Source organism: Podarcis tiliguerta, assembly GCF_965153285.1.
Source record: "Podarcis tiliguerta genome assembly, chromosome: 7".
Taxonomy (NCBI): Eukaryota; Metazoa; Chordata; class Lepidosauria; order Squamata; family Lacertidae; genus Podarcis; species Podarcis tiliguerta.
Window position 1 is genome coordinate 18,482,581 of NC_139540.1, and position 16,094 is coordinate 18,498,674.

General features: G+C 41.4%; 1 protein-coding gene across 4 annotated transcripts in view; it reads left to right on the top strand.

Moving 5' to 3' along the window:
* Positions 1–16,094, top strand: part of CSMD3 (CUB and Sushi multiple domains 3) — a 568,382-nt gene that overhangs the window by 512,393 nt on the left and 39,895 nt on the right. For 3 of the 4 annotated variants that reach the window (XM_083450329.1, XM_083450330.1, XM_083450331.1), the window contains 5 exons: positions 2,336–2,509; positions 5,042–5,224; positions 8,067–8,243; positions 12,294–12,473; positions 13,133–13,306. In XM_083450329.1, the coding sequence (XP_083306455.1) occupies positions 2,336–2,509; positions 5,042–5,224; positions 8,067–8,243; positions 12,294–12,473; positions 13,133–13,306 (888 nt within the window). Of the gene's footprint in view, positions 1–2,335; positions 2,524–5,041; positions 5,225–8,066; positions 8,244–12,293; positions 12,474–13,132; positions 13,307–16,094 lie in introns of those variants that run through there. The other variant, XR_014513736.1, reaches the window with a different exon arrangement.

Here is a 16,094-nt window from a genome sequence, read left to right on the forward strand (position 1 = left end):
CCTCTCTTTCAGTAGTCCCCCCCCCCCTTTTTTTTTCTTTCTGGCAGCAAAATTTCTCTTGTATATTACTGATAATCTGTGAAAAGCTTGTAGCCTGACACACAAAGCCAAATTCAATTAAATATTGCTTTAAAATTGTGTCTCCTAGCTTATCTTGACAACCTTTTTTTGCTCCTTTTCAGTACTATGGGTGGGTGGGCGGATGGAGGAAGCAATTTCTTTTCCAAGGCATCCATTATCAGTGTGGATAATGTTCTACACAATGGAGTAAGGGATCTGTACTCTTATTTCTTTTGTTCTCGTTGAATAGGTGCCTGTTGGCCTAAACAGTTAAGCATTGTCATTAGTTTTGTAGGGCTCACTCATTACTTACAATATGTATATATAAGCACTTTGCCAAAGGCCCTCGAATGCTAAAGAAAAAGCAGCGCTGCCCAGTTTTACAATGTATTTCTTCCACGCACAGCTAGGTTACTTCCATTCCTGCTCACTTTTGCAAAATATATAATATTCCGTCTCCAGCAGAATTGGATTCAGGTGCATTTAAGAGCCAAGAAAAGGAATAATCAATCAGCATGACATGCAGGAAACTGCTTTCTTACCTTTATATTATGTTCCTTTAAATCTGTTTTAAATTTTCTGCATGGTTGCATCCAGAGGTTGATAGCAGATTGCATGTGAAATTGCAAACAAAGCCACACATTGGTGGAATCTAGGATGGAAAATTCTGATTTCCTTTGGGTTTCCTTTTCTAAATTAGAAAAGTGAACTTTGTTTTGAAGGAAACATGTTGAAAAATCCTAGAGCCAATTCTGACCTTATTGACCATTTTTGTTTTATTCAAATGTACAACTAAAAATGTAATATGCAAATGACACCAGCAAGGATGATTCAAATATTATCCAGGACTGGATGTGTCTCCCTGTTGAATCTATACTTGCTGGCAAACCCAAGTTTTCTAGAATAACCCCACTGAAGTGACTTTGGTACATTTCTGAAAAGATAGTTGCTGAACAGAGGCCCTTTTTTGGTGGCTGATCATAATTATTCCATTGTTTGTTGTTGTTTAGTCGTTTAGTCATGTCCAACTCTTCGTGACCCCATGGACCAGAGCATGCCAGGTACTCCTGTCTTCCACTGCCTCCCACAGTTTGGTCAAACTCATGTTGGTAGCTTCAGGAACACTGTCCAACCATCTCGTCCTCTGTCGTCCCCTTCTCCTAGTGCCCTCAATCTTCCCCAACATCGGGGGCTTTTCCAGGGAGTCTTCTCTTCTCATGAGGTGGCCAAAGTATTGGAGCCTCAGCTTCAGGATCTGCCCTTCCAGTGAGCAATCAGGGCTGATTTCCTTCAGAATGGAGAGGTTTGATCTTCTTGCAGTCCATGGGACTCTCAAGAGTCTCCTTCAGCACCATAATTCAAAAGCATCAATTCTTCGGCGATCAGCCTTCTTTATGGTCCAGCTCTCACTTCCATACATCACTACTGGGAAAACCATAGCTTTAACTATACAGACCTTTGTTGGCAAGGTGATGTCTCTGCTTTTTAAGACGCTGTCTAGGTTTCTCATTGCTTTTCTCCCAAGAAATGCGTCTTTTAATTTCGTGACTGTTGTCACCATTTGCTGTGATCATGGAACCCAAGAAAGTAACATCTCTCCCTGCCTCCATTTCTTCCCCTTCTATTTGCCAGGAGGTGATGGGACCAGTGGCCATGATCTTAGTTTTTCTTTGATGTTGAGCTTCAGACCATATTTTGCGCTGTCCTCATTGACCCTCATTAAAAGGTTCTTTAATTCCTCCTCACTTTCTGCCATCAAGGTTGTGTCATCTGCATATCTGAATCTGTTGATATTTCTTCCGGCAATCTTAATTCCATCTTGGGATTCATGCAGTCCAGCCTTTTGCATGATGAAGTCTGCATATAAGTTCCATAGTGACTGACAAATGTTCTGCAAACTTTCTTCTCTTTTTTCAAGGAGAAGTATTTCTGAGTACTCCTCTCTGGTCCTGCCACTGCCATACCTCCATAACGCCCATTTTGGGGGACTAACGGCAGGTTTGGCAAAGCTGACTGAGCCTGGCTGAACTGGGATGTGCAAATTATTACATTGTTGTATCCTCAGATGAACACATTAGGGACTTGATGCCTGCTGAGCCTGGGTAGGCCAGGAATCAGGTAGCTGAGCCAGAGATCCTGAGCTGCTCATCCACGTGGATCTTGCTGTATGATGGCCCCAAACTTGCAAGACATAGTAATGGTGGTGAAGGCAAATTGAACTGCATAGGTTGGTGATTATAACGTAATTTTTATCTCCAATATTTATGCATCATAGTGATTGACTGTGGGCATCCTGGTATTCCTCCAAATGCGATCCTATCTGGAGAGAAATACACATTTGGATCTACTGTTCGGTACTCTTGTACAGGAAGACGGTCACTAATAGGCCAGTCATCTCGGACATGTCAATTGAATGGACATTGGAGTGGATCTATGCCTCATTGCTCAGGTACCACTTTTGAAGTATGTGAATGTGCTTTTGCAACCAATTCTATGCTTGTATTAGTTTTGGCTGGAACTTGTTTGCCTTTCAGGAAATTGAAAATCAAAGCCAAATGTCAGTCACAAGATATAGCTGCAGCCAAAGCTAAGTTCCACCATATGAGTATAATGAGTACTGAGAGGTGAAATGGAAAGTTTCTAATTATCTTTAACATGAAGAATAAATGGTCAGTGAAATAAGGCAGTTGACCAGTTGGTGATGAATAATTATATTCTATTACTGAGAAGGTTGTTGAATTCCATATCAAGTGTTTTTGCATCAATGTCTTCATTTGCTTTTGACTAATATGGTGACAAGTTTAAACCACTTACATAAGGGGATGGTTGCCACTAATACTTAATAGAGCAATGTCGACAATGACATTGGCCATGCTGGCTGAAATGGCTGGGAGTGATAGTCTAAATTATCTGGGGGGCACTGGGTTGGCAAAGACTGCTGTAGAGAACGGTGATGGTCTGCAGAGGGGGGCAGTGTGTCTCAATGTGTGGAGCATGGCACATATGTAGTGTAGTCAGGAGGGCCCCTGCAATGGCAAAGAACCCAGCCCCCCCCCCCCACTGTCAGGAGGAGGAATCTGATCCAGGAAAGGAAAGACTTGGTGCAGAAAACATCAAAGGCACTCAAGCAACCATCCCACCAGAGACTGAAATGGAAAGGAAGCTCTAAAGGCAGTAATGCTTTCATCCTGTCTTCCTGAGAATCTAACCTTGTAAAGTAGCCTCTAGAACTGAGCATATTTTCACAGACTTATATGTGCTCATTTGGACATGCCATTTCACTACTAATCACATCACAAAAGCAAGATACAGTAATTTCTGTTAACATATTTTTTTTTTATTTTTTAAAAAAATACTTCCAAAATGCTGCCTTGATCCTCTAATTTTGATCCACTAATTTTCCAAAATAAAGGAATATTAAATTTAATTGATGTTCTGCATGATCAAAATTTCTGAATTTAAAACTCATGATTAAATTTTGATGGGAGTGTTTCACACATTAAATTCAAGTTTCTGTTTTATGAACAAAATAATAGGATATGTATCCCTGAAAAGCAAGAGTCCTATGTTGTCCTTTCAAAATATTCCCTTTATGCGCTTTGATCTACAGCATAGCTGTAAAAAGACATAGATCTGTTCATTAAAAATTACTAGCAGGAAGACGTTTTGCAATGTAAAATGATTGATTATCACTTCAGAGATTCTACGGCCGGCAATAACCCTTCTGACCACTATGCGGAGGCTTCCTTTGGGTCTGTAACTGAGCCAGTTTTCCTGCTGCCATAGCTTCAGTGTGGACAGCATTATCATATAGGTAGAAAATCCCACCTTCTCCTATTCACAGTCTGAGCAGTTGCTCAGTTGTTTGGGAAGATCAATAATAGTAGTAGTTGTAAAGAGGTGGTATACAATGTAGAGCTCACCCTGACCTAGTGCAGACATGAGACTGTTGATCCCTTTGACATGGTGAAAAGATCAGCAATGAACCATTTGTTCCTTTGATGACCAGCAACCTGCCTCTCTTGATGGTCATTTGGGGATTACCTTGGCTGTGGAGCCTGGACTTCAGCTCTGAAGTGCACCCTTTGCTGCACCATTGGAAATGTTGGCAAATGTGTGACTATTTGCTGACAATTTCTTCTTCTTCTTGGTTTGTATGAGTGTTTGCAATATCTTCATGCTCAGAATCTCACTGGAGCTTAGAAAGCCATTTCTCCACTTTTCTGTATTATATTTTTAGTGGATCACCTGACTGAAGCATCTCGATAACTTTCACTTTACTCTTTCTTTTAAGACTATTGCATAGCATACTTTACTTGAGTGATGCATGTTAATGTATTACAAATTGATGAACAGTGACTGTCCTGTAAATTATTGGCCATGAATCACTTGAAATTTCTATCAAACTCAATTATGTGCTGTCAAGAATCCCTGAATAAAATCACAACACATTAAATGGGTACGGGTTCTGCATACTGTTTCAGTATAGAGATGACTCTCAACCGATGTACATTTAATGTGCATGATTTCAACTTTACGCACTAGGCAGCCCCCCATTGAAATAGCACAAATTAAATGCACAGAAAGCGGAGAGCTTAAAAGCTCTTTCCCGGTGCAAAAAAGAGAAAGCTTTTAAGTTGTCTGCCTTGCTTAGGGTTGGGGTAAGCCCATTCAGCACACTGGCTTTGGAAGGTAATATTGCTCATGTGGGGACAGTTCTGGTAATAGTTTTGACTCTACATGATTATGGATTTACACACCATTCCTGAAACGTAGTTCCCATGTAAGATGTAAGTGAACTGTATTTTGATATTTGCATTGATTATAAATTGCCTTCTATTGTTATGCCACTTGGATACTTATGTACTGTTCCCCATCCGTTTCAGTTACTATATCAGCTCTGAAAACAGCAGCAGCAGTGTAATACATCAATTTTTTGTGTGTATTCCCTCTGAAATAATCTTTGTACCGCAAATTCTAGGTGACAATGCGGGGTCTTGTGGGGACCCTGGAATCCCAGGTCACGGTTCTAGAGAACAAAGCAACTTTAGAATTAAAAGTGTTGTGCAATTCTCTTGTGAGCTCGGATACACCCTTCATGGATCGGTGGAAAGAACGTGTATGGCAAATGGAAGTTGGACAGGAAAGCAGCCGGAATGTAAAGGTAAATCTAATTGATGATTGTAATATAATACAACCCAATATTAGTAAAAAGAAGTGCTCAGCACAACAGTGCTTGAAAGTCAAAGAGCTTAAGTGATCATTTTGTTTTAAATAAGCCCAGATACTTTGAATTAATTTGTGGAATGCTGTCCCCAAAGAGGCCTTCATTACATAACTTTAGGTGCCAGATGAAAAACATTCCACTTCTTCCAAGCCTTTCATTAATTAAATAACTCATGACCTTATAAACCATTGAGGGAGGGTAGTAATGATTTTTGTAACTATGTTATGTATTTTTTTTTAATGTTTTTCTATTGTAAACCTCCCTGTGGTCCTTGAATGAAGGGTGGTATAGAAATTTGTAATAACAATGGTCACTCATTATCACTCAGGGTATTATCCCTGCCTCACTGTACCCGTGCCCTATTTGGGCCATCTTAAGCACTTTTACCCTGATCCCTTTGGGCTGATATATCTTGAGCCAGATTCGCGTGAGCTGCTGCCAGCTTTCCCCTTGTAATCAGTTTGGTTCAGGGTGCTTTGGGAAGATTATGTTTTAGCTGACAAGCTCGGAGTTTGTCTGAAGTAACCCACTTCAATGCAAGAAGGATCAGAATCTGATGTATATACTCCTACCAAGTGCTGAAGGACAGGACTTGCACATCTGAGCAGCATCATATGAACATTCCACCGCATGAACATAACAAGAACCTGCTAGGTCAGGCCAATGCCTCATGCAGTCCCAGCATCTCATTATCACAGTGGTCAGCCAGATGCTTATGGGAGGCCTGTAAGCTTGACCTGAGTGCAGCAGCACTTTATCCACTTTTGATTCCCAACTGGTGTACAAAAGCACACTGCCTCTGGCAGAGGCGGTAGAACAAAGCTGTGGTTTCTAGTGGTCCTTGATAGCCTTATTCTCCATGAATTTGTCTAGACCTCTTTTAAAGCCACCCAAATTGATAGCCATCATTACATCTTGAGGGAACAAATTCCATAGTTTAGTTTCATTTGCCTTCCAACATTTTGCTCATTGGATATATCCCTGAGTTCTAATGTTATGTAGGGTTGCCGTATTTCAAAAAGTGAAAATTCCAGCTACAAAAATCTTCAAAAAATGAGTTTTTCAGCTATTTTACATGAAATTTGCCAAAATCTACACTACCGACATGAGCTGCCACAATCTGGATTTTCCCGGACATTTCAGCGAATTTCGCTCAGACGCTGTTTACAAGGGCTGAATACCCGCTGTGTCTGGGAAATTCTGGGTCTATGACAACCCTAATAATATGAGAAAGGGAAGGGAGGAAAAACTTTATTCATACCATGCATTTTTTGATGCCATCTGAAATAATAACACAAGAAGATAGTACTGTTCTGTCATTCTAGGTTGCTGCATAGGCACATAAAGCAATGGAAATCTTAAGGACAAGAGTAATAAAGGGTTGTCTATACATGAGTGTGATTGCAAAATTGAGTTGAAAAACAGAGTCAGTGTTAACGGTTTTAGTTTGCAACAGTAACATCATTGCATCAATGATCTGTCTATACAATATTGATTTACATCTGGGCTGTAGGTTAACATTAGCAGAAACAAAAGACAATAACCTTAGATCACTTCAAATAATTTGAAAATGCTGAAATGCCATGAAGAAAACAAATTAGAAGAGACCTGCTTTTTCATGGCATAAATTTTATGTTGTGCATTGAACTTTCAAGACGGCCGTGATGTCATAAAATATAATAATTCTATCAACAAAAGCAAAGAGGAAAGAAAGAGATCTTCCTTTTCCCAATAATATTGATCAAAACTGAATAATGTGAGTGGGTTAATTACATTTAAATAGAATTATTTGCAGGAGAGGAGCACTGGAAAGTAGGTATCTTTTAGTATAATGCATCCTAATCTTTCATAGCCTTTTGTTGTGCCCAGAGGCTACAGTGTTGAGTAATTACCGTTGAGAGCAGTATTTGCTCAGGAGCTGCAAAATATCAGAGAACACATTCTATGGCAAAATTGGATACAATGATAAAACTAATAAAAATTCAAATATTTGGTTTATTCAACATGCTACACAAATATATAATTATAGCATGGTTCCCTTAGAAATGCAAGAATCTGCCTTATACCATGTCATATCACTGGCCCCTATAGCTCAGTGTTGTCTACATTTATTAGCAGAAGCTCTCTGGGGCATCAGGAATTAAGTTTCCTACTTGACAACGTTAGCCGGAGGGCGAACATGAGACCTTTGGCCTGCAAAGCAGGTGCTCCAACACTCACTTCTCACCAACATTTCATCTGAAGCTTAAGTGTCAGCATTTTGTGAAGGGGTAGCTCTTCCTCAGGTGAAACACTTGTGGAATTGCTAAGGAGGTCGGAGAGTCCTGGTTGGATGCGTGAAATCTCACAGCAGAAGAGATTTTGGGATGTTGCCAGCAGGTTCCAAATAAAACTAATATCAATGCATATGTAGCAGTTTCTCCTCAAGTGAAACCTACAAACGTTTGAGAGTGCAACAAAGGATATCTAGGCAAAGGATATCTAATTGCCAGGGGATGTACACTAAATTATGTTCAGTTTATTCTAATTGCTCATTGATTGATTTGATTATTTGGAACAATGTGTAGATCAGGCATCCCCAAACTCGGCCCTCCAGCTGTTTGGGGACTACAGTTCCCATCATCATTGACCACTGGTCCTGTTAGCTAGGAATGATGGGAGTTGTAGTCCCAAAACAGCTGGAGGGCCAAGTTTGGGGATGCCTGGTGTAGATCTTCAGTGTTTGTTGTTGCTGCCATCTTGCACCTTATTCCTGCATTTCCCACAATTGAATTTCCAGCTGTCCAATGTGGTAATCCTGGGACAACAGCTAATGGGAAGGTGTTTCGAATCGATGGCACAACATTCTCTAGTTCTGTAATTTATTCCTGCATGGAAGGCTATATATTGTCTGGACCTTCCGTAAGACAGTGCACTGCGAATGGAACGTGGTCTGGCTCCTTGCCAAATTGCACAAGTAAGTACCCTTTTATTATTTAAGATGTTGCAAGTTTATAATGAACTAAGTTACAACAGGGTGGTGGTAGATTGGGCAAGAGGGTTCTCTGCAAAAGATGGGCTTTTCAAATTGTGCTGTTTCCTCTGCTGCCGCTGGTTCCATCCATGCTGCTCTCCACTTCTGGGTCCTACTCCAGCTGGGTTCTACTAGTCTTGCACGGTTCTCTGCTTCTGGCTCCTATTCGCCGCTCCTCTCTGTCCAATATTCAGCTACCTGACTGTGCTACTGGCAGCCTGCTGCAGCCAGCTTAAATACCCCATGGTGGACCAGAGTGAAGCCTTGGTTCCTCAGGTCTGCCACAGAAGCACCGCCCCACACCCTGTCCACCACAGGCCAGTTTGAATTTAAAATTTGGGGGTATCCTGTTGCCCCCAGTGGCAGGCCGAGGCTGAAGCAAATGGCCAACTGCAAGGGACAAAACTCTCCCCCCCCCCCCGCATCTCTCAAGGGGCTCTCCTGGACCATAACTGCTGCATCCCTGGAAGGTAAAGTGTTCCTTCTCTACAAGGGTTGGGTTTTTCAAGAGTGCAGACCTTTGAAGCAGCCCCCATGCAAAACTGTGTTGCCATAGGTAGGGATAGGGGGCAGTTTGATTCAGGGTGCATTTAAAGGCCCACTTTCTCAAAGAACACAAGAGCCAAACAAAGGCACCCTTCAAAATTCACACTTCTCTGAACTTTGCAATGCAGCTCTCCAGCCAAGTGCCATGTACAAAAATGTATATAGTAAAGTATGTATATGAATACATAAATTGGAGAAAATAACTTTCTGTGCCAAAAAGTATGTATGTATGCAAAATCACATGCAAATATGTGTGTACTAGGAAAAATATGCAAAAGCATGCTGACAAATTTTAGTTGCCACCTTATTCAATTTGCCTGGTAAGTGTTGTAAAGGGCTGCCTTCAAGATTTATTTTAACAATTAATGTAACCCAGTATTTCTCCCCGTATGTCATTTGTTTTCCTTATGTAAATTTTGCAACTTTAATGAAAATCACAGAACACCTCTTGGCAAAATCATATTCTTTAATATATTTAGTTCATTGTTGCTGTTTTGACCATCATGGTCATATCAACCACAGAAAAACAGTATTAATAATATATAAATTAATAAAATATTGAAGAACAACATCAACCAAAATATGTCTTAACATTGAAATATACCAAAATACTAGTACTAATAGTAATAATATGCATTATACATGTTATTTAATAAGAAATCTGGAAATTTGATATTTGGAAGACTATTTGCTTTTTCTGCATTTTTGACATATTGTTCTCAAGCTCTAGGTGCAATGAAAATATTTGAAATCTATTCTCAGATATCTCTAGCAGAATCCTGAAGTTGAACTTCAGCCAATAGAAGCCTCTAGGGACAACACTGCAAAGAAAACTATATGCAGCAAGAGTTGGAAAATGAAGTGAGCTAGAAATAGGATATGCCCCTGACTAGTCCTTTACTGCAGCTAGAAAAAAATAATTAACAGTTACTAGTCACTCTCCAGCCACCAAATTCATGCCTTAAAATTTAACTGATTATAATTCTTATTTATTGTAGTTTTTTGAAGGGCAAGCAAAAACCTAGCTTGGATTTGAAACATTGAACACTGAATTACAAGGTGTGTTTTTACCAGGGGTATAGGAAGGAGGGCAGTGGGGGCCGTTCACCCCAGGTGTCATCCCAGAGGGGGGTGACAAAATCCCTCCTGGGCGGATCATCGCTGCGTGGATCACCCCTTGCGTGGATCGCCATGGCGCCCCGCCCCTCCATGTCCCAGAGCAGCTAGCTATGCCCCTGGTTATTATGTGTCCTGCGCAAGAGAGCTTCTATAGTGTTGTATGCTCCCCGCTTCTGAGCCGTAATAATTTTCAGGAGTAGTGCTCACAGGGTTTTCTTCCATTTACATATGATAACACTGAAGATGGTGGGTAGTATCCAACCAATACATTTCAGTGCAAGACTTTACAATTGAACAAGAGACCCCCTCCTGCATTGCTCTCCCCAGATCTGTTCTGGAGGGTTGGTGGAACTCCTCAGACAGATTTACAGACCTGCCAATTGCTTACTGAATACTTTTATTATTATTATTCCAGCAGCATTTCAATTGAATCTCATTTTATAAGTTTTAACTTTCTTTTTTAATCTCTCTCTTTTGGTATAGTATTTCTTGTGAGCCACACAGAGATGATTGCAGTTGAGTGGTATTTAAATTGTTGAAATAAATAAATAAATGGGGGGAGGGGACACACAAGCAGGAAGGATAGAGTTCTGTTGCAAAGCAGAGATCCTTGCATTGATGGGATCCATTATTTGGATACCACCTGGTATCTTTATAATATTTCTTTCATAGTGAGGGTGGACAGCTGACTGAACCTGTCCTAAAGATATTTGATAGTAAATTGCTTACTCAAATACTCTATGGCGTTGAAATCTGGAGTTCTGATTTGAACTCCATTAAAATTTTGGAAACTCTGCAAAAATTTTCAGAAGCTGTACTCTCTACCATCAGCAGCTCTTCTTTGTACAGAATCCAGGTGGCCAACAATTAAGGCAAGCACAGACTGTGCTCAGTTAAAGTATATTTTTTAAATTGCTACTATTCCTATTGAGCGTTTTCTTGCTCTGTGGTCTATGGAATTGGGTGATAAACAACTCTGGAAAGCAGCTTGTCAATATGTTTTAGACTATTACTATTTTCCAGAACTGAGCTCTGCTTTGACCTTGAATAAGGGATTAGCTCTTCTGGATAGAATCCAAAAGGGACCTGCAACTAATTAGAAACACCCAGTTTCCCCTTTGGTATCCACCCTTGAGAACAGAGCATTTTAGAGCTAGTTTTCTGACCAAACTCTCACCAGCTTCCTTAAGAATTGCTTTCATTGAGCTGCTTTTGCAAGTGATGCCCACTGCAGTCTTGGATGGCTGATACAACAAGGTCATGTACGCAGGCAGACTTTGCATTTGTGGTCAGTCTCAGGTGGAAGACATCACTCATTATCTGTTAGCCTGTCCCTTATAATAGAGTCCCAAGAGATTGCTTTCTGAAACCTTTCCTCACACAAGCAAGCAGGTACTCCTCTACAGAAATGGTCTGGTTTCTTTTCAGGGGCAATAATAACTTCATAACACATAGAGTGGCTCTTCATATACTGGCTGGAGGTGGGGGGGAATCAGGAATCAGGAGTTAGATAAAATCACTATAAATTGTTTTGGTTATTGAGAGGCTCAACTAAGCTAGATTTGAGTTTGTTGATGTCTCTAGCAACCTCATAGGTGTTTGCTCATATTATGGATGTATGATCTGTATTGTTTTATTGGTACTGTTGCTGTAGGTTTGTCATGGCCTTTGGCTAGAACAATAAATTCATACTGAATTGTTGTTGAATATTTACTTCCTACTCCCAAGTAAATGAGACCTACAACAAAATATTGCAGTGTTGCGTGCTATATGGTGGTCCCTACTGCACATTCAGTTCAGCGGCACAGCTCTTGCTAGCTGAGGCAGCCTAAGCCTAGCAGAGGGAGAATAAGCCTTTAATATAGAGCTTATTTGCACTATTCTGTTTGCCAACATAAATTCCACCAGGTTGCCAGGTTGTGTGAGTGAGTGGAAGGGGGTTAGAATCTGGCACAAGTCTCCCTGCCCAGTCCCTCCACCATGCTCCCCTAGAATGCGGATTTTTGGGGAATACTTACATCACCGTAAGCTCCAACACTCTTTGCTCAACTGGCTGTGTCCTATCTCTGGCAGGATGATGAGGTTTTACTGGCATATTGCCATCTGAGCTGGAATGTGGGTCTTGTGTCAGTATAGCCCAGATGCATCAGGAATCAGCCAGCTGAACCAAGGATCCATCAGAGCCTAACTCCCAGCAGATTTTGGGTTTGGATTGTTCCCTTAATAAATGATTGACTGATTTACCATTCCACTGCCCTCCAAAAAGAAATATTTCCATCTGCATTCCTTGCCCCTATATTATCTGTTCTTTAACTCGTTTTCTCACAGTAATCAGTTGTGGGGATCCAGGTATACCAGCCAATGGACTGAGATACGGCGATGATAACGTTGTTGGACAAAACGTTACCTATATGTGCCAGCCTGGGTACACCATGGAATCCAACAGTTCCCAGATTCGTACTTGCACCACTAATGGCACATGGAGTGGAATGCTCCCAGCATGTAAAGGTATCATTTTTTATTTGCAGAATGTTTCTTGTGCAATTCTCTCTAATGATTCGTTTGGGTACAGCATACTTGTTCAGTAAACTGGCTGTGTACTGTGATCTGCACAATCTCCTCCTTTCTGCGGTCCCAGGCATCAACCAAAAGTACAAAACAAAATATCCATTGCTGGTGGATAGGGCATGGAACACTTTCCTTCTGTGAACTCCCTTAAGTTAACTTACCTTAGGATCTAAGCTTCTACTGACATGGTAGCTAAAAACAATTAATAATATTGAAAGGTCATTTCCTTTTAAAGAAAGAAAGCAAAGAAAAGATTTATGAAATGCAGCACTGAGTTATGAAGTGAATTCAAATGTGTGGAGTTTTGTATGTGTGTGTGACAGATCCTTAATTTCGTTTCTTTAACACCTTTCCAAATTACCTTTTGTTGTCAAGATTCATCACTCAGCATCACATATATTAAGCTATGAGAAGGAGTAAGCAAGGTGTTTCATGAAATAACTCGCAAGGAAATGTGGTTATTCCAGTAGTGATACTACCCAAAAAAAATTATACTATGCTCCAAAAATGTTAAATTGGCACATATGGTTCTCCTACTAACTAAAGACACTGGGGACATTTGCAGGTGCTGTTCCTAATGACTCTAAATGTTTTTACAGCTGTTACCTGTCCAACTCCACCCCAGATTTCTAATGGAAGGCAAGAAGGGACAAATTTTGACTGGGGATTTAGTATTAGCTATGTCTGCTCTCCTGGCTATGAACTGTCTTTTCCGGCTGTTTTGACCTGTGTTGGGAATGGAACATGGAGTGGAGAAGTACCTCAGTGTTTACGTAAGTAGCTCTTTACTTATTACATTTTATTCTGAGAGTTATGCTAATTAAAAAAATCTCTCTCTCTCTCTTTTAACCAACACATTTTGATAATGTGCCAGAAGGTAGATGCATAGATAAGGGATGGGGACCTTCCGGCCCTCCATATGTTGAACTGCAACCTCCTTGACCTCTGACCTTTGACTGTGCTGACTGAAATTGATAGGAAATGGAGTTCAGCAACATCTGGAGGAACAGAGGTTCCTCATCCCAGATCCACAATGTGTTCTTCCGCCATATGAATCTGTCCTTCTCCTGAACCCAGCAGGTATAGCTCTGTTGGGTTGAAATAAGCGACAGACGAGTAGATGGTGTCATGTGGGAGGCATCTCCCAGACCAAGTCTCGGAGAGTCCCTTTTATTGTATATTACACCAATTGCCTCATATGTGCTGGGTGCTGATTGGTTACACGTGGTGTGCGTACAAGCGTTACAAGTGTTGCATATACATACGAGGGGTTGCGTGAAGACATTACGCATCATTAGATAGAGGGAACACAGGAACACAGTAATCTGTGATTGATAGGGTGGTACTCAGAGATTATACAGAGTGCACTTAACATTCTTTCAGTCTGCGGTAATAAGGAGAGGATGTATATAGTTAGATAGGAAGGTCATGACATCACTTAGACATTCCGAGCTAGCCGTGCCAGGGTAGCTTGGAAGGGAATGTACAGAAATACAACCTACGCAGGATCTCTAGGAAAGCAATACTCCACATAGCTCTTTTGTTCATGCCCTTGCCTTCTGAGAAATGGTTGATACTAAAGGTTGCTACAGCCCCCATCCCTCGTGGAAGCATTACATATATGGACTTCACTGCCCTGAGAGCTTAAATAAACTCCTTTCTCATTCATGTTTCACTGGTGGCTTAAAGCTTACCTCTTCCAGCAAACTGTCCCTACCCACTGACGGAGGAAGAGGAGTGCGGGGGGAGCGCACCACCCCTGGCAGCGACACCCCTTGGGACACGCACCAGCCCTACCCCGCCTGTTCTCTGCCCCTCGTTGCCAGAGCATGAAGCTCCGCCATTGTCCCCACCCCTCTACCCCTCATTTCTGTTTCTGAGCTCATTCAAAGCCCAGTATCCTCCAAGATGAGTGAATTTGAATAGATGACTCATCTGCTGAGCTGGAGCTATGCTGACTCAACCACTGGAATGTGAACCAACAGAATTTACAGTGGCATAAATTCCAGAAGGGGTGTTTGGGGGACAGAGCAGGACAAAGTCCACCTAAACGTCCACCTATTTCAACCCTCTTTCAGCTGAGTCATGTGATCTGGCAACACAGTGGGACTTGTACTAGCCCAAAGTGTGGGTATGTTAGATAAAGGTAAAAGGTAAAGGACCTTTGGACGGTTAAGTCCAGTTGAATTTGACTATGGGGTGCAGCACTCATCTCTGCTTTCAGGCCGAGGGAGCTGGCATTTGTGCATGGACAACTTTCCAGGTCATTTGGCCAGCATGACTAAACTGCTCTGGTGCACAGAACCCCGAGACGAGTGCATGGAAATGCGATTTACCTTCCCGCTGGGGCGGTACCTATTTATCTACTCGCACTGGTATGCTTTCAAACTGCTAGGTTGACAGGAGCTGGGACAGAGCAATGGGAGCTCACCCTGTCACGTGGATTTGAACCCTCGACCTTATGATCTGCAAGCTCAAGAGGCTTGGTGGTTTGGAACACAGCACCACCTGTGTCCCAATCAATGTCAAACTCCATTTTAAATACTTGTTTTCCCTCTACCAGACTCAGGCCAGCTCAGAGTTTGAGATGGGGCAACTCTGCTGGCTTGCTAAACTTAGGACTGCTTTTTAAGTTGTTTGTTTGGGATCTCTGGTTTCCTTTCTTTTTACTTTTTTTCATTTTACTGCTTTTTACCTCGATCATGTCTTTATTTATACAGTGGTACCTTGGGTTACAGACGCTTCAGGTTACAGACGCTTCAGGTTACAGACTCTGCTAACCCAGAAATAGTACCTCAGGTTAAGAAATTTGCTTCAGGATGAGAACAGAAACCACATGGCAGCGGCACGGTGGCAGCACGAGGCCTCATTAGCTAAAGTGGTACCTCAGGTTAAGAACAGTTTCAGGTTAAGAACAGACCTCCAGACCGAATTAAGTTCTTAACCCAAGTGGTACCGTTTATGTTGTATCATTTCTGGGACAATGCTCTATGTTGGCTAATTGAATAAAGTCTAAGTGGTATCTCCATCTGTGACTGTAAGCTTGCCGAAGTGACCTATGGAATCATACGTGGTCCACCACTGGGACCTTTGCCAAGGGCTATAACCTGAAGCTGGCCCTGGCTGACTCAGAATGCTGTTTTTTCTTCGTTAGCTTGAGACAAAAACATCTTTACCTCTTAGGGTCCTTGTTTCTGTAAACCGTGAGTATTCCAGTTTCCAAGGAGAACATAGACACAGAAGAGGAATCAATGGCAGTGTTTTGTCTCATATTTTGCACTGGTAAAGCAATCTTGTCAAATATGACAAAAGTGCCACCAGAAGCAAGTTTGAACCAGCATTCTACTCAAGCAACACTCTGGCTGACATCAATAAGGACTGGGCCTGCCAGGAGTACAGATGAGACTTCAGGCTTTGTCTCTGACAATTGGACTTTTTGTTCCAATATTATATTAAATTACCTGTTTTATACAGAAATTTTTATTATCATAAAATTGCTGACATTGATGGATTTTGCACTGCTGCAGATTTCATTACAATAACAAATGTATGCTGGCTCTT